The 19,916-nt window shown below is 41.7% G+C and overlaps 1 protein-coding gene across 10 annotated transcripts in view; it reads right to left on the bottom strand.

Annotated features, from left to right (window-relative positions):
* DST (dystonin) overlaps positions 1-19,916 on the bottom strand; it is a 558,535-nt gene that overhangs the window by 93,478 nt on the left and 445,141 nt on the right. For all 10 annotated transcript variants that reach the window (XM_004605867.3, XM_055134251.1, XM_055134257.1 and 7 more), the window contains 4 exons: positions 17,811-17,940; positions 15,509-15,708; positions 12,366-12,861; positions 9,433-10,901 (listed from right to left, as the gene is read on the bottom strand). In XM_004605867.3, coding sequence (XP_004605924.2) covers positions 9,433-10,901; positions 12,366-12,861; positions 15,509-15,708; positions 17,811-17,940 — 2,295 coding nt within the window. The remainder of the gene's footprint in view (positions 1-9,432; positions 10,902-12,365; positions 12,862-15,508; positions 15,709-17,810; positions 17,941-19,916) is intronic.

The raw sequence follows: 19,916 nt of genomic DNA on the forward strand, positions 1-19,916 counted from the left end.
TCACAGGAAAATCACTGTTTAATTAATACACACTCATTCCTCTTGGGATTAGTGCAAAGTTCAAGGGCAGTCGGTAAGAGACACTCAATATTTGGTCAAATCACACCACAGATAGTTTTTTGCTTGCTTGTTTGTTTTGGTGGGCCAAAAAAAATTTTTTTTTAATTAAGGCATATGTAACATTGCCTTAGGACTCACCGTAATAATTCAATATATGTATATACTGCAAGACCGCAGAGCAAATAGAGTTAACATCCATCACCATACTTTCTTGTGTGAAAAGAACCTTCTTTTGTTGTTCTTTGGGGTACACAACACACGTTTTGATTTATTTTTATTTTTATTTTTCCTAGCTTATTTTATTATTTTAAATGTTATTAAAACACCATGATTTACAAAGTTATTAATGGTTGGGTTGTGGATATACTCTGTTCCAGCACCAATCCCACCACCAGTGTTTCCTTGCCTCTGCCAGATTTCCAGGTTCCCTCCCATTCACTCTCCTTTCCTAGTTTCTTCTATATCTGTTGTTCAGATTAAGCAATTTGTTGTTTTTTAAATTTCAACACAGATTTTTCAATCCATGAACACTCTTTTAGAAATACTGTTTAAAAGGAAAGTCAAGGGGCTAGAGCAATAGCACAGCGGGTAGGGCGTTTGCCTTGCAAGTGGCCAACCCAAGTTTGATTCTCAGCATCCCATATGGTCCCCCAAGCACCGCCAGGAGTAATTCCTGAGTGTACGAGCTAAGAGTAACCCCTGTGCATCATCAGATGTGACCCCAAAAGCAAAATAATAATAATAATAATAAATAAAAGGAAAGTCAAGAAGTAAAATATTTCAACTAGATTGTATAGTATTCAAGAAGTTAAAAAAAAAGAAAACCAAGCATTTAGTTTACTCTGAATACAGGAATGGCCACTAGACAAAGAACTGATCTAAGGGTTTTACTTCTGACTGCTTCTATTTAGCTATGGAAGATGAAAATGACTTGTTTATAGCAATATTCACAATAGCATTTCTCGTGAAATGTGAATGCGTATCCTTCTCTAAACATTTTGAGATCCTCATTGAACTTATGAGAATTATCACTCTAATTCTTTCCCCAGAGCCCAGCGGGAGTGATTCCTGAGTGCTGAGCCAGGAGTAATTCCTGAGTACTGCCAGGTGTGGCCCTAAAGCAAGCAAACAAAAAGGCCCCAAACCAAACCCCAAACTTCAAAACACTTTTCACATGCAAACACTAAACAAAGAAGTAACACAAACCTGAAATTGGGATAACTAAAGATAGATGGGAATAGCATATATTTTCATGACTCCTGAATAGCTTCAAAAGCTTTTTACTTAGTTTACAACTGCAGCATTTGCCTATCCCAGACTAATTTTTAATAAACTATTAGGCTTCTTTAAAAATGCTTAAAAATACGGGGTGGAAAGGCAGGAGGGAAACTGGGAACGTTGGTGGTGGGAAGTGTACACTGGTGAAGGGACAGGTATTGGAACATTACATGACTGAAATCCAATCATGAACAACTTTGTAAATGTGTATATCACTGTGATTCAATTTAAAAAATAAATAAATGGGAAAAAATAAAGAAAAAAAATGAACATAAAATAAAAGGATTTCTCTTAAACATTTTCATGTAAAATTTTCATGTAAAAAAACTAATATGCACTGGGGCTGAAGCAATAGCACAGTGGGTAGGGCGTTTGCCTTGCACACGGCCGACCCGGGTTCGATTCCCAGCATCCCATTTGGTCCCCTGAGCACCGCCAGGGGTAATTCCTGAGTGCAGAGCCAGGAGTAACCCCTGTGCATCGCCAGGTGTGACCCAAAAAGAAAAAAAAAACTAATATGCACAATTAATTTAAAACCATTTCACAACAATAAACCATATTCTTTCTCTCTTTTGCACACACAACTGAGCAGCTTTCCATAATAATAGAACACATGATACTAGTCTTTCCTCTACAGGAGGCCAATAAGGACAGTAGCTGCTATATTTTGGAGTTCTGGGGGAAATCACTTAAAAATAGTGACTTATGGGCTACTGAGGTCGCTCAACAGGTTGAATGCATGCTGTGCATGCAAGAGGTCCCAGTTCAATCTCCAGTCTAGAAGTTCCACAAGGATCAGACCCCCTCCTGAGCTGGGAGTAGGTTCTGAGTCCTATTAGGTATGAGCCCCCCGAAAAAGGTAATGTAGATTTATACCCTTGAGAAAAATCTTTCCCCCTCCAAATTCTGTTTTAAAATTTCACGGTTGGAAGCGATCGCTCTGGATGGGAGATGTGTGGGCAAAAGACCAAAAGTGGGCAAAGGACCAAACAAGATGGCCTCTCGGTATCTGTACTGCAAACCATAATGCCCAAAAGGGGGATGGAGGAGGGAGAGAAAGAGAGAGAGGGTGGGGGGTGGGGGGGAAGAGAGAAAGAAAAAGAGAGAGAGAGAAACAAAGAGAGAGGGGGGAGAAGAAAGAGAGAGGGGGGAAAGTGCCTGCCATACAGGTAGGCTGGGGTGGAGGTGGTAGGAGGGATGTGGGGTATATTGGTGGTGGGAAATATACACAGGTGGTACACTGAATGACTGAAACTCATTCATGAAAGCTTTGTAACTGTATCTTATGGTGATCCCCCCCCAAAAAAAATGCAATCAGTAAAACATCAATCCCTCAACCTTGACAGAAGCCAGCAGAAATAAAGCGAAGCTATGCAGTATAAAGAGCAAGAACGGCCGGCTGAGAGCCCACACTGCCAGTTCGCTTTCACAGACTTCCTGAGCAGAACGGCACATTTGCTGTGTATAGAGGGCAGAGGGCATGCATCTGTTATGCCAAGTTTGTGCGACTCTGAGGTACTACTGATACTACAGAGTAGGTGAGCGCCAACACTCCGTGGTCTGAGGTGCTCTCCCCCTCAGTGAGGCTTTCCCCTCCTTCCCGGCATGTGTGGTGTCCTTCCTTCCCCAAATGGCCCTGTGACCTAGCGGATTAAAGAGTGTGGCCTTTCTTTAATTCCATGCGAAGAGGTCAGTTTCTACTGTGAAAATACTTTCACCTGTAAAGATCCCAGAAAAAGGAGTCATACTACCTCCTTGCTAATGCGGTGGTCCCATTAACAAAAACTCAGCCACACAGGCACCTCTTCTGCAAAAGCTTTAGGTGCCTTCTCCATTCTCAACAAAAATGGAGGACAATTCAAGGGGAGCTGTATAATAAAAACCCGCTATTCAAGTATCCTATGGACAGTTGAACTTCAACTCTCAAACTGCCGTGCTATTAGGCTGGAGACAGCGCAAAGGGCCGGCCAGGATGCCTCGCAGGCAGAGACCTGCAGTTTGATCTCTGATACCACCTGGTTTCCAGAAGTCCCTGGGGTGAGGCCCACGTGGTCCCCAAAGTGCCACCACGGTAGGGCCTGGGTACTGAACTCACCCAATGGACAGAGTCAGGCTGAGCTGAGCCAAAAGTAGCCATGGACCTCCTGAGCTCTGTTTGGGAGCACCCCCAATACATATTTAGTTCTATCACTGTAGCACTGTCATCTCGTTGTTCATAGATTTTGCCTGAGTGGGCACCAGTAACGTCTCCATTATGAGACTTGTTGTTACTGTTTTTGGCATATCGAATATGCCACGGGTAGCTTGCCAGGCTCTGCCGTGCAGGTGGGATACTCTCAGTAGCTTGCCGGGCTCTCCAAGAGGGACAGAGGAATCAAACCCGGGTTGGCCGCGTGCAAGGCAAACGCACTACCCGCTGTGCTATAGTTCCAGTCCTTAGTTCCATCTTAGTTCCATCACAAATCATAATTGTTTTATCCTCTTTTTTCATAAATAGCTGTTGTTTGAAACGTGATTTATTCCTGCCACACTGTTTATAGGTAGTGTGCAAACTGCCTCTCTAGCCACAGTTCTTGGTATTTTAGTCTAACCAATATTCAAATGATATGTCTGGATTAAAAGTGCCTTCACCTAGAGGAGAGAAAATTTATTACAGTGTAATTACTCATGTGTTCTGGCCTCTGCCTCTGGTTACAACATGGCCTAATGGTTATTTGCTTTACGTCATGTCCATTTTGAAAGTAAAAAAAAGTCTTTGGTTCAGAGAGACTTCAACCAGTGATGTGTTCATCTCCATGGGCAAAATGATTTACTATCGGGGCAGCAACAGAATGGCCAAAAATAAACAGTGAGAAAATTCCAAAGTAAGACCTTTTGCCATGGCCTAGATAAAGGTAGGGAGGGGTATATATTTAGCTAGGATGTGATCGCATATATGTTCCTTAAAACACCAAGTTTCGCTCATCTTCACTGAAGTTAAATCAATTCAATGTGGTGATAATGATGACTTCATCATGATCAGAAGAACTTACAGGCATTTGATGACATCATAGGAATTTTGTCAGGATGTGTTCCCTGTATATGGTTGGTTTCATGTGTCTTTGATACATAAAAATATGGAGATATTAATATTACTTAATAATGCAGTGTGGGTTTGAAGATAATCTTGAATTAGAAATCTTTAATAGGTGGTACCCAAAGGGGAAACCAAAGGGACTTCTCTGCTCCTGTTCAGTATAAATAGCACATAACTTAAGGTAGTAATAAAGAAATATAGTAGAAATACTTTCTTGAATTAATAATCATAGTAAACACCGCATTAATTTTTCAGACATTTTAGTTTAATGACAAATATTCAGAAGTCACTATCACTGTCATCCCTTTGCTCATCGATTTGCTCCAGCAGGCACCAGTAACGTCTCCATTTTGAGACTTGTTACTGGTTTTGGCATATTGAATACGCCTGTACGGGTAGCTTGCCAGGCTCTGCCGTGTAGGCAAGATACTCTCGGTAGCTTGCCGGGCTCTCCAAGAGGGGCGGAGGAATTGAACCCAAGTCGGCTGAGTGTAGGAAAATATATGGTAAACACAATTTACACAATTAAAATAGTTTAGGGCTGGATAGATAATACAGGGTTTACTACGCCTGCACATTAGGTTCAAGTCCCCAGCGTTAGGTATGAACCCCAATCACCACCAGGGGTCACTCCTGAGCACAGAGCCAGGAATACTATTTGAACACTGCCAGGTGTGTTCCAAAAGCATCTGTTCCTACCCCATATCCCCCAACCCCAAATAAACTACAACAGTTTACAAACTTTGAGCTACTGTAAAATAATGCAATGTGGGTCTGAAGGTAAAAGGTAAGACCAATCTCCTTTTTAAACCATAGGGCAGCTTTCACTGACAGTGAATTGGGGCATTTGGTTCAGGACAGCATTTGCTTTTGTTTGGATGTTTGGTCCTGGTGTTTGGGCCACACCTGCCAGTGCTCAGGAGCCATTCCTGGAAGTGCTCAGGAGACCATATCTGGTACAAAAGATTAAATTGCGGTTGGTGATGCAAGGTAAGTGCCTCTGACCTAGGATTTGTTTTTACTCAATGTATTTGGGCTGGTATCTTAAATTAATTGTTTCCCTTTCAAAAATATTGATTCTTAATACTTAAAATTAAGTTTCAAGAGAGTGGGGAAAGGAGGTCTGTCTTACCTACCTTGAATAGTCTATTATACTTCCACTGAATATAAAACTCCCTTGTGGGTAGTTGGGCAGTTGCTTTTACTTAGTTTCAGTTCTATCTACTCTGAAGGCAATTTATTTTATTTTGTTTTGGGGACACACCTGGCAGTACTCAGGACTTATTCCTGATGGACTCAGGGAACCACACAGAGTGACAGGAATCAAACCCAGTTGGACCACTTGCAAGGCAAATACCTTACCCACTGTACTCTCTCTCTCTCTTTCTCTCTTTCTCTCTCTCTCTCTCTGGCTCAATTTATTTTATGAGACATTGCTCAAAGATTTATCCATCATTAAATTAAATACAGCTATCAGAGAGAATAAAGTCAAACAACTGTTTTATAATGGTGAGAAAAATCAGTATTTCACAGCTTTGTTTCATTTTTTAGAAATTACAATCTCTATAGTTCACTATTTTTAGTAAACTATTAGTTTTTCACTTGAGATATATTATACCTCTGGAAAAAAATTCAATTCTCTCAAAGCATTATGTTAAAACTAATGCCTAATGTCCAACAAAAACTGAATTTAGATCTGAAACCAAAACTAATTTTCCACTTTAATCAAGAAAGATAAAACTGAACCAGAGACAGCACACAGGGAGGGGCATAAGGCCCAGTTCAATGCCCAGCACCATACAGTGGACCCTCCTGGCACCTCTGAATATGGCCCTGGGGCCCCCTGAGCACTGTCTGAGGAGCTAACCCTCCTTCCACTCTGAGAAGATAGATCCACTTCACAGTGAGAGGCTCAGTTCTAACTCAGTGATGGTGGTCACGGTTATCATCTCACTATCATCTTCACAGCCTCTACATACAGGTTTGATACATTCAGAATTTCACACGCTTCTAAAAGCAGTCTTCTTTATTGAACACTTTTCTTAAACGGATGGTCAAGAATGAAAATGAGCAATGGACGGTTACCCAAGCCAACGCAATTCAATTGCAGCGGAAATAATCTGAAATATTTCCAGAGAAAATATCAGAGCGGAATATGACGAATAAAGTTGACACAAAACATAGTCTTATTTCCAACAAAAACACCCAAGCCCTGTCTGTCCCTTACTGCCTGCAGGCTGACCTTGGGAAAGGTACTCGCCTCCCTGGGTCAGCCACCCTACAATAGGATGGAAGGAATAACATCATCCACCGCTCATGATTCTTAACAGAATTAAAGACAGAGAGTTTAGAATAAAGATAGATACAGTAAGTCCACATTAAATGTTAACTGCTGTAATTTCTCTTTTTTAGAGCACACACCTATAAACAAGAAAAATATTAGTGACAGTGTCATTTTTATTACCACCTTTATTTTTTATAGTAACTCTCTCTCTCTCTGTCTTTCTCTTAACCTATGGTACTATAATTATATTAAATACAAAGATTTGTCCATCTTATTTTAATCACTGGATCTCAAGAGTGTGGAGGTATGTCATGGTGTTCTTTTTTGGGGGGGAGGTGGGGGGCGGGTTGGTCACACCCGGCAATGCACAGGGGTTACTCCTGGCTTTGCACTCAGGAATTACTCCTGGCGGTGCTCGGGGGACCATATGGGATGCTGGGAATCGAACCCGGGTCTGCCGCGTGCAAGGCAAACTCCCTACCCACTGTGCTATTGCTCCAGTACTGTGTTTCATTAAAATCAATCAACCCCTTTCAAAATAATCAGAGAAGAGAGCAAACAGAGTATGCCAAATGGCTTATTTTAGAAGACATGATCGCTTAAATTCTCTTTACAATCAAAACAATCTCTAATTGGTAATGGTAATGACGCTTATTTAGTGCTTTTCACCCTGCAAAAGACACTTTTAAAGCAAAGATGAGAGCGTGATTCCTCATCTCTTGATGCTTTTTGGTTTCCCAAGGATTCTCCAGAGGGAGAGGCACATTTTCTCTGTGTGCTCATTCTTAGGAACACAGTGAAAGGAAGGAACCTACTAGCATCAGCATTAAAATGATCACTTTTGTCTATTTTCTTAGGAGTAGTTGGCATAATAAAGATAAATAAAGGTCTCCCCACCACCTCCCACATTACCCAGTGGTGTGTCTTGAGCCTTATGCTCTACCAACTGAGCCACAGCCTACTCTTTTGTTTTGTTTTGTTTGCCTATTTAATTTCACCCAAGAGAACTACATTTTACAAAGGTAATGCACATGCTTCAATTTCATTAGTGAAAAAGACTATCTGATTATTGTCATTTAAACTTTGATGTTTTCTCAGGAGTCTATGAAAACTAGTTTTCTCTTCCGGGAAGAGTGACTCCAAACACTTTCCTCTAGTCTTTGATGCAGCAATTGCCACAGAACTTTTATTTTCCTGAAGAGAATTCATTTGTATGAGGTCCTTGTTTTGCAAATCAGAAATATGCATGACTGATACCAATGAAGGAAGTAATAAAGTCAACAGTTAGGAGGCTTCCTTCACCACCAGAAAGCAAGGGCTGGAGAGGAAATAAGAGTTTAAAGAGCTAGCCTGGCACCCCACAAAACTGGGTTAGAATCCCTGGCACCCACAGGGTCCCCTGAGTACCACCATGGGTCGCTACTGAGCAGAGTCAAGAACCATCTCTGAACACAACCGATGGAGCCTCAAGCCCATTCTCCCACCCAACATCAAGATCTAACTAAGAATCTGATTTTCAAGCCTAGAAGAATTGGGCTTCAAGAACAACATACAAACAACAACAGAAATAGAAGGTATTTTTTCAAAATTCAGCCATTTAAATAAGATGAATAAGGATAATCAAGGAAAATATGCAGCAACTATAACAACACAAAATTTTAGAAGTCCATCTGGTCTGTATTTATTTCTCATGAAAACAATTTTTAGTTGCTCAGGCCCTGTCTTTATTTAGTCTCGTTTTATCCTTTCTGTGCTAATGGTGGAACTTATCTCTCACTGGTCAGTCCTACCTCATGAACAGAACAGAGCCTGGGCAGGAGAGACAGGATAGATGCTAAGACCCTCTCCCACACTGTCGCTGGGGCTGTAATCCTGGAACAAATACAGTCCCTTGAGCACATAGCCAAGTATGGCCCCTGAGCACTGCTGGGTGTACCTTGTCCTAGTCCCCAACACAAAAGAATCGATCTGACCCCTTGCTGCAAATGCTTGCTACTTAGGACCATTTCTGTCCACAAGATTTGTTGTCCCCAGATGCAACCTCTGCTCACGATCAGAAATGATGGAAATTCCAGGACACGGAACCCAGTTACCATTGTAATCTACTCTCCACTCCTCAAGTGTCACTGAGCACTCTCAATTGGCAGCTGTATCTTGGCACGTGGGGACCTTACATGACCATCAAAAATAATTCACTCTCACTCTTTGGCCCCTCAAGCATGAGTCAAAGGTCTCCGTTTTGTGCAATATGCTCTGCTTTAAAAAATATATATATGAACTTTGGGAAGAATAAAACATTTATGAGAAAAAGTTTGTAATGGAAAAGGATAAGGAAATGATAGAGAGGGAGAAAGCAAGAAGAGACTATTGTTCATCATTGGAGAAAAGGGGCTGTATGAAAGGAACACGCTTTTATGTAATGGACAGACTATGTCTCTGAGCTCAAACATGGCCCTCATTCCCCTAGGCATCAGCTGTCAATGAAATCAGAGACCTCTCAATGATAGCCATTTCAAGCACTGTTCTGACCTCTTAAAATTATCTCAAGCCTAAATCCCCAAGGATCTGAGTTCTCAGTAAACTGTGCCGCCAACTCTTAACCCCAATATGCTCATCCCATCTGGTGTGGCGGACACGCTGGAAGGTTTTACAAAATCGGCCACCTTTTATCTCGACCAAATTGTAAATACCTTTGCATAACAAAAATGCTCAGTAAAGAGGAAGCATTCCCTACCTTGAATACATCAAGCTGTTGGTTAATGGTCTCTGTTTCCATACCAACGGGCCCCTGAGACTCTTCATGTTCTTCGGCTTTCTGAAGCATAGTAGAGAACTCTTTGAGCTTGCTGTAGAATTCCTCGACACGTTCGATTGTCCCGTCCACCTGTTCTTTGCGGGCCTGGGCCCGGTCCAGCAGCTTGTTGCACTGTTTGCTGAGAGCCTCTAAGTCTCTTTTGATCCCAACAAGATCAGGAGTGGTGTCTTCGGTAGCCAGCATCATTTGGCAGGTTCTATTGGCATTGTCGTTGCTTGCAATGAGTGCTGCCAGTTTTTCCAGAAAGACCTTGATAGCCTCCTTCTGCTTCTGCAATGTTTCAACATCTCTGCCCACCGGGGCCATGCTATCGAGTTCATCATCAAACTCTGCAAACTGAGAAAACATTTCCCGGATGGTATCCTGGAAATGCCCAATGCCCTGAAGCTTTGTTTCTAAGAATGAACACTTCTCATCCACCTGCTGGCTGAGTTCGCGATGCTCTTGAGCTAAGGTTTCTGCCTGGAGTAAGATATCAGAGGTTCCCTTGGAATCCGATGTTTCCAGCACAAGGGCCTGTGCGAGTTCTTGAGACAAATCAACTTGCTGCTTCAAAGTCTTCAGGGATTTCTGCTGAGTCTGCAGCATCGTCAGGTGTTTGTTACTGCAAGCTTGGGGTCCAAGGGAGTCATGCACGTCCAGCTGCTCCTTGGCGCACTGAAGCTGCCTTTTAGCTTCCTTGGACACGTCCTGAAATTCTTTAAACTTCTGGGCCATGTTCTCCAGGGAGGATTTCTTACTGTGAAGTTGCTCAGTGACCATGTCCATTTTCTCGATCAGCGATTTATTCTCCTCTGTAACAACCTCTTTATCGATCTCGCAGACACTGAGCAGGCTATTGGCTGCATTGTTGAGCAATTCAACCATCCCAAAGTGTTGGTCCATTTCCTTCTGCAGAGATTTTAACTTGGCAATAGAATTCTCAGTTTCAGCAGGATCCAAGCAAAATTTGATTTCCTCCAGGTTACTCTGAGATTTTTCTATCCACGGCCGAAGAGTCTCTACATGTTCTTGATATCTGAGGGCTTTCGCCAATGCATCTTTTACTTTGTCTTCTTTTTCTTTCACCTGCTTCTTGAACCCATCCCAGTTGGTTTTGATGGTATTGAGCTGCGACTGTAAGGCCGCCTTCTCGGAGCCCTGGGCCTTTAGTAACAGGTTTTCACCTTCTGCAATAGTTTTCTCATAATTAGACTGATCATTCAAAGTTTCACTGAATCGCCTTTGGTCTTCAACTAGTGACTTTAAGACATCAAGTTTGGCTGATACTGGGTGGGACTTATTTTGTTCTTCTCTCTTTGTATCCAGCCAAGCCTGGAAATCTCGAGACATTTGCTGGAACTGATGAGAACTGGCACAGGCTGACTGAAGGTGCTGGACATGATTCTCTGAAAAGAAAATCACAGCCAAGTTCATTTTACATGAAAATATCGATTTCATCTATGCAAAGCCAAAAGGGGAAAAAAAGCACGGGATAAGTGTATGGAACTATAACAGCCTAAAAGCAAGGACCATTAGCACTACCTTGTAATGAGAAAACTACAGATGAGCTGAAGTTATTGATAAAGGGAGGAAAAGGAACAAGAGGTCGGCCCGACAAGAAAACAGGGCTAGATTAATTCCAATATAGGGAAATGATAGTGGCTCATAGTTTTACTTATTCTGAGAGATAACCCACCTTTTATCAAATAGGACTTTTTCACTTAATAGATTTTTTTATACATCAGAGATTAAACATAATGTAGTATATATGAGTACACAGATTTGGGTCCCAGCTCAATTTCTTAAGAACTGGAAAATGATGAAATCACTGTCAATTCTCCAGATATAAACTGGCAACATTAATAGAAGCTGCTGTGACAATTAGAGAATATTACACAGAAACTGTTCAGCTTAATGTCTGCCACATAAAGGGTCAGATGAGTGATAATAATCATAACAGTGACTACTATATAGTGTGTCTAAATAAGTCGGTCTGAAATGGTTGCTGTGATCAATAAAAAAATTAAATGTGTTAAAAACTTTAAACTGATATTTCTATCAGTTTTTTTCTAGATATTTCTAGATACTTAGTGTTACTTCTCAACAAAATAAATTATAGCAGCCAAACACATTCTGCAACAGTAGGCTCTTGAAAGTCCAGTATCTCACCACCATTGCTTTCTGACACATACTGCTACATTGGTCACTGAATTAAGGCCAAAGTAGGTGAAAGACAAAAACGGTGCCATATGCTTTCCTCTTTCACACCTTTCTTTAGGGAAGTTTTCTCTGACAGCATAGCTGCAGATGAACAAATAATACAAAGGTTTTCTTTCTTTTTTTTTTTTTACTTTCACTTTACTTTGATTACATTCAATATTTAAACAAAAAAATTCACTATTATTGATTTGGAGTTTCTCCCCACTAAAGTCGATCTGCAGAAAAGAAAGCATTTGGTAATTTGTTTTCCATTGCTGAGAATGAAGAGATATGAAGTCAGGAGGCCGCACTAGCAGCAGCGTAGTTTTGGATTTCTGTTATAATACAAAGGTTTTCTAATCATAGCATTCTCCTGTTTTTCTGGGGTAATGTCACAAAGTTAAAAACATTCACACCTGTTAAAATACAAGTCAGAACACCTAAGATTTGAACAAACTCTCATGAACTGGACTTTAGCAGCCAAGTCTTTTTTCTCCATGCAGAATTACCCACTCATGTGTATATGAACACAGGACCCTTCTCTCTGCCTCCGTGGGTCTCCTGTGCTCCCCAAAGGGGCAGACTCTGTCTCGGGTCCTGGGCTGCAGGCATCAGCTTGGAAATGGACAATGTGTGATCTCCATTTCCAGCAGATATATGGGAAGACCCACCTGCTTTCTGTTCGATATCCTTAAATGATTTTAAGATGCCTTCCAGTTGTCTGCTGAGCTCTGCTTTCAAGTACTCTTCTTTCACCAGTGATGACAAATCCTCACAGAGGGTCTGGGCCACTTTTATCTGCTTCCTTTCCTGCTCCACTTCCTGCTTCATTTTCTGGGCTGTTTCCAACTGCTGGTTCACTGCATCGGGCTGGGTGCTCACAGCCGCACTGCTGCTGAGTCTGTTGTCCAAGTCGTTCAGCTTACTGGAGAGGCTTCTCAGCAAGCTTTGATACTGTGTGCTCTTCACAATGGCTTGGTCAATCCGGTCACATCTGTCACTCAACTGTCCTGTGAGGCAGCCCCACTTCTGGGTGATGGCTGCCAGTTGCTCTTTCACAATCCCATGGAAAGAAGGGTGTTCACCGGGTCTGCTCAGAATGCTTTGGCCAGCTGCTGTTAGCTGCTCATACTGAGGTTTCCGAGTGTCAAATTCTTGCAGCAAAATCTAAGGTGAAGAGGTAAGACAAGGAAATAAACACACAAGTTATCAGGTAGTGACAGAAAACTAAGTTTCAAGTTTCCAAAAAGACAGAAATGGCAGGTATTTATTTTCGCTTGTTGGTTTCTGTCTTAAAAGGGGGAGTGGGTTTATTTATTTTAAACCAATCCATAGAGCACTTACTGCTTCAGAGATAACTGTGCCTAAAAATAGCAGGTTGGATTCAAGTGATCGCACAAGCATTAAGGTGCTTGCCTGGCACACAGCCCTCCTGGGTCCATCCCCAGTATGACATACAGTCCCCCTGACAATTACCAGGACTGATCCCTGAACACAGGACCAGGAGAAAGCCCTGACCACTGCGGAATGTGGCCACACACCGTGGGGGAAAAAAAAAAACACCAACGTAACATGCAAGGAATGAAAAAAAGAAAATGACTGCATTTTCTGGTAAAAAGAGTACAATTCAGGTAAAAAGAAAATTCATGTACAAAGAGAATTGTTGTGTGTACTGGAAGGGACCGGGGTGGGGCAGGGACATAGTCCAGCAGTACAGCACATGCCTCACATGTATGAGGTCCAAGGTTTGAGTCTCTGAACCATCAACCCCACAAAAAAAAATTCATTTATTGGCCACGTTCATATAACACTGGCACCAAACCTGTTTATTTTGTCTTGCTGGAAGATTTTGAAAACCTCTATAGCATTTAAACCTAAGGAAATGCATGGCAATAACAGTTTTATAAAATAATTTAATTCAGTGACTGTAGAAGTTTTTTAAACGTAAGATGCATTGGCATTTACAGTCTTGAATTGCAAACATTTAGCCAATGAATCTGAGTTTAAAAAAAGGCTGCTCAGACTGTATAGTCTCAATAAGACTCATTATAAAATGAATTATCCCCCAAATTTCCTTCTTAATCATTTTAAGGGCAACCTGCATTAACGCATGCTGATCTTTCTGTTTCCATTCTCTTTAGCTTAAGGATATATATGAACCAGAACCCAAAACTCTAAACTGACTCTGAACTCCCAAGACTGATGTGTATTAGCCCAGTCTCACTGCTCTATTACCACCAAGTCATAGAGAAACCTAACTAAAACGACAACGGAGCTTCCGCTCTTTCCATGAACTTAAATTTTATGGCCATTTCCCCCTTCTGGAATGTGTCTGCTGTATCATCAGACGAGCCTAACATTCTAAGCCTCGAGGACCCTCTCTGCTTCCCTTGTTCTTTCTCCCCATCCTCTCCCATCTCCCCTCTCGTCCCTGTCAGTGCTGTTATTACATTAGCTTTACAAGTTTCATTATCTAATACCACAATCAAGATTGAATAAAACCTCAAAGGGATAATATCTAAACAATAAAAGCTTATACTAGTGTCTCATAAAAATGTTATTATTTATACAATCACATTAATACTTCAAATACAGTCGTGTTTTTGGTTTTGTTTTTTTAAAAACAGTCTGCCCATGAGTAAAGGACCAGAAATAGCCACTAAGCACCACTGGGCATAGCTCAAACTACTCCCTTCCCCCCACCCTCCCACCCCCACCTCCAAAAAGAAAACAGAAAACAAACAAACACCAAGGTCTGCACAAACCACAATATGAAATGTCTAAATGACTAGACATTCTGGGGTGTCTCCTAGCTTTGGTTCTTGAGCGGGCAGGAGAGTGGGATTAACCTCAGGATGGCATCTTACGTAGGGGGCATATGAAACACTACAAATAGACTTCAAGGAACTTCAGGCACACAGTGTTCAAAGCTACAGTATTTAGAATGAAAATGGAAACATTTGTTAAGTCAAGCCATGGGTATGATGCCGCCAGCAGGTCCACCTGTACCTGTGGGGCGAGTGCATCAGCAGCCTAATGGTACCTTCAGACTTCCAGATACCCCAAAATTGCTGCTGTGCCTTTAACCAGACCCCAACAACTCGGGGCCAAGTTTACCAAGAAATTAAATGGCCTCGAGGCTGGAGCGATAGCACAGCAGGTAGGGTGTTTGCCTTGCATGCGGCCAATCTGGGTTCGATTCCCAGCTTCCCATATGGTCCCCCGAACACCGCCAGGACTAAGTCCTGAGTGCAGAGCCAGGAGTAACCCCTCTGCATCACCAGGTGTGACCCAAAAAGCCAAAAAAAGAAACAAACAAAAAAAAAGAAATTAAGCTCGAGCTGCAGGGAGCTCGGACCATCGGACCGTCGGACCCCGAGAGCCGGCGCCAGCGCTGCGGAGCAGGGGCGGGGATGGGGCCCGCCCCCCCTTTTCAATAAAGTTACTGATGTTGTAAAAAAAAAAAAAAAGAAAGAAATTAAATGTCCAAAAGTTAGGTAAGTGGGAGACACCCACCAGCCACCTCCGCCTCAGCTATATAAGCTCAAAGCTTCTGCCCCTCTTGGAGAGCCCAAAAGCTACCGAGGAAATGCCATCCATACGGCAGAGCCTGGCAAGCTACCCATGACATATCCAATATGCCAAAAAGAGTAACAACAATGTACTCTTCATATTCCTGGAGCGAGCAGATGCCATTGGGCCACACTAGCACGCAACAGGGACAAATGGAGATGTTACTGGAGCCCGCTCGAGCAATCGATGAGCAATGGGATGACAGTGATACAGTGATACAGCAAAGTCAAGTCATACTCACCTGCACCTGCTGTTTTTGTGTGTTTAGCATATTTGGGTCAATAGACAAGGGCCCCAGCACACTGACCATCAGTTCCTTTTCCACAAGCCACTGTTTTAACTGAGCCTCAATGGTTTGGAATTGGGTTAGATTGTTAGAGGATTCTTCCAGTTTCTGTTGTCTATCTACTGTTAATTGATTGAGTTCTTGCCACTTGTGATCTAAAAAGAAAAGGGATAAATTGGTGGTTGTTTCTATACATGCAATATCACAGGATCCAAAAAGACTAGAGGAGATAACTCAAAAGATACAAAGTGGCCACCTACATATCATCCTAAGCAGCTGATGAGTCTTCTAACAAGTTTCCCTGCACTGCGTAAATGAAATTAACATTTTTTCCAGCTGCAATTCATGTCAGCCTAACCTAAGAGAATCCTATTTAACTATACAGATCTCATGGACTTGGGAATTGTGTGTGAACAAAAGTACAAGGAAAATGTATTTGAATTCGATTTTATTTTATTTTATTTTTGCTTTTTGGGTCACACCTGGCGATGTACTCAGAAATTACTCCTGGTGGTGCTCAGGGGACCATATGGAATGCTTGGAATTGAACCTGGGTCGACCGTGTGCAAGACAAAAGCCCTTCCCGCTGTGCTATTGCTCCAGCCCCTGAATTCAATTTTAAATTCAGGAAATAGAAAATATGGAATATTCCATACAGCCCCACGTTCCTAAAGTATTATTGCTTCTAGTAGAGTCTGTTTAGTCAACAAAACTGACCTAAAGCAATAGACATTTTTTCTTTTATTATAAAATTTCAGTGATCTAGTCTAGGCAAACTCCCAAATTTGCTTGTCTAAATCTAATCCTTTTCTTCTATTCAAACTACCCACTAGTAACCAGGTGCTCACAAATTACACTAAAAAATCTCATCAACCCTTTAAAACTCATCTTTTTTTTTAAAAAAAAAAGCAAAATGTAATCCTATTAAAATTGTTAGCCTTTTCCTGATTAAAAACAAAATGTGTTCCTATTAAAACTGGTAGCCTTTTTCTGATTTTTATATTTCTTTCAAAGGCCACATTGTCTTCCAGTGATTCATAATAATATTTAACTACACTTTTAACATTCCCATATCCTAGATTATAAAAACTTTGTGCACTTTTTATGTTCCCAGTAACCAGAACTTCATTTTGGTCCTGAGGATGTTTAGCTCAGATTATTGGTTCTCAAACATTAGCTGCATTAGAATCACCTGGAGAGTCTTTAATACACGTTCTTAGATCCCAGGGAGATAGTTTCTGAGAAAACAAATCTGCAGTGCAGCCTGAGAATCTGCATTCTAACAAGTGTCCAGGTGATGCTAATGATGCTATTTCCAGAAACACAGACTGAGAACTACAGACTGAAACGATTAGTCTTCTCTAACAAGTTTCCCTGAATTGCATCAATAAAATTAACATTTTTAGCTGTAATTCATCTCATTTTAAACTAATTTTTTAAAAAAATACTTTGAAAAATGTTATTTTGGGGGCCAGAGAGATGGAACCATGTGTAAGGCACCTGCCTTGCATGCAGCTGAAACTGGTTCAATCCCAACACTGATTCAATCCCTGGCACCACACAAGATTCCCTGAGCACTGCTGGGAGTGATCCCTGAGCAGAGTGAGGAGGAAGTCCTGAGCATTGCTAGGCATGGCCCCAAACCAAAATAAATAAATGAATAAATAAAAATAAATATACGGTGCTACCAAGTAGAGGATGTTAAGAGGACCCATTCGGATTGAAAGATGGTGAGCTGAAAGTAGACTATAGGCCGAACATGAAGGCCACTCAGTACCTCTATTGCAAACTACAACACCCAAAAAGAGTGAGAACAAAAGGGAATGCTCTACCCCAGAGGCAAGGTGGGGTGGTGGGGTATGGGGTGGGGTGGTGAGAGGGATACTGGGATCATTGATGGAGGAGAATGGGCACTGGTGGAGGGATGGGTAAACAATCACTGTATGAGTGAAATGCAAACACAGAAGTTCATAAGTTAGTAACTGTACATCACAGTGATTCTCTAATAAAAAATAAATAAATATACTGTGCTCATCAAAAACAAAAAAGAAAACAAACAAACAACAAAAAACAAGAATTGCTAAGTTGCAATACAGTAAACTTGAAACACTTATTTCTGAATATGCAAAAATGGGTCCTGAAACATAGTAATTAAAAGAGAAATATGACCATTGAATAAATATTTTCAGACAGAGACTCTGATTTTAAAAAGATTAAGCTTCTGTTCATGGACTTTGGTGTAGGCAACATAACATACCTATTTCTGCCAACAACTGCTTCCATTTGGGGGTGTCGGGAGTGTTTGGGTTCTCGTCCAAAAGCTCTGTCAATTTGTCCTTCAACTCCTGCACTTTGTTTACATTTTGCTTAAGTTCTGCCTCAAATGACTAAGAAGGGGGTGGGGAAAATAAAATGAAATACATTAAATAACTCCACATCAAACAAAAGTCAAAACCACAATTAAAATAAAGCATTTGCCCCTTTGCATGACCCAAAGAGGGGAAAACAAATCCACTATTAAACACTGAAGTAGGTGATGCCCTGAATTTAGCACGAATTATCTTCCTTTCCTCTTCTTAATTAAGCTCCAACTATCTGATACAAAATCCCGAAGATGAATACTAATACTAGAGAGATGGTAACTCTGATCCCACCATGTAGAAGAAACTTTGTTATTATTCTAATGCATAGCCATCTAGGGGAAAAGGAAGATGAAATTAGTAAGTTTCTAATTAATAGAGGCTCACTATTGAGGAAGCCTGACAGATTTGAAAATCTGCTACTTAATAAGCAATTTCCTAGATAACACATTAAACTATTTAATTACTCTTTCTGGGGATAATAATAAAAAAATTATTTTGTTCAAAAATATTTGTAATTCAAGAACATTCTTGCCATCACTGTCACAATGGAAAACTAGTTTCTTAGTCTTTCCAGGTGTAAAAGAAAGACCGTGTATTGAAAAGGGGGAAGAAAAAAGTCATTCCTGTTAAAAAACTCATCCTACTTAAATAGATCAGAATAGAACCTAATCCAATGGGCCCTCAAATCTTTTCCAGTATTAACTGTTAAAATAATAGATTTAAACTACTATCAAAGCAGCAAAACTAGTTGTATACAACAGCACACTCATTTTCATATCTAATCTTGGCCCAAAGGAATTAAAATTGGCCAATTACATACTTAGAAATCGGGTCTCCTCGGAAGGAGGAGGTGCAGCCACAACACCTTCTCCAGATGGAGCCCTGGTGACACTGAGCAGCAACTATCACAGCTCCGGCTTGCGGGACTGGGACACATCCGAGTGCGGGGGGGCACTGGAGTGGGGCGGCACCAGCCCAAACTCCAAGTGGTCCCGGCCGCCGGAAGTCACGCCCTCGACCCACCCTCGGCGCCATCTTGCCACATTCAACAGAGAAGAGGCCAGGCATTCTGGTGAGCAACACAGCCGGAGAAATGCTCCGGACCCAAAACCAGGCCAACAACACCGGGGACCCGGACGGAGGAGGTGCAGCCACAACACCTTCTCCAGATAGAGCCCTGGCGACACTGAGCAGCAACTAACACGGCTCCCTCCGGCTTTCGGGACTGGGACACATCCGAGCCACGCGGCTGCTAATGCAGCCTTTTCTAAAAACTGAAAACATGCAATCTTTTAATGGAAAACCAATTATCAAATGCTTCCTTAGTAGGGCTGTCTTTCTTTGGGGGAAACTCCAACAACAATAGTGAGTTTTGTGTTGCAATATGGAACGTAATCAAGGTAAAGAGAAAATGAAGTGAAATTCTTCAGTTATACAGTTTGGGGTGAGGGGGCGGGGGCGGTGGGTATACTGGAGATTTTAGTGGTGGAATATGGGCACTGGTGAAGGGATGGTGTTTGAATATTGTATAACTGAGACATAAACCTGAAAACTTTGTAACTTTCCACATGGTGATTAAATAAAAATTAAAAAAAAAAAAGAAATCGGGTCTCCTGATCAACAGGATCAGTTGAATACTATCTCTCATGTATTGAACCCTCCAAGTCTACCTTGCAAAGAGTCTCTTGCCCGCACGCCTGGCTGTCTTCCCCGGGGCCCCTCGGAGGGCTGGGCTCTAGCTTCCCTCCCCGTCTCGAGCAGAGCTCCCGGCAGCTGAAGACCACCAGAACCTAGCCACAGCCATGCTCAAGGTCCCTCTCCACATGTTCGGACAAGCCTCATGCATGAAAGTACCGGCAGAAAAACCCAGGTGTGTGTAATCCCATCAACGGCCAACATCCAGAGACTTAAAAGCAAGCTCCCAGAAGCAGTATCTTATAACCTACTTCTCCCTCTGGGAGAAACTAGCAAGCTACTGAGAGTTTCCTGCCCACATGGGA

The sequence above is a fragment of the Sorex araneus genome, chromosome 4 (assembly GCF_027595985.1).
Source record: "Sorex araneus isolate mSorAra2 chromosome 4, mSorAra2.pri, whole genome shotgun sequence".
In the NCBI taxonomy this organism is placed as follows: Eukaryota; Metazoa; Chordata; class Mammalia; order Eulipotyphla; family Soricidae; genus Sorex; species Sorex araneus.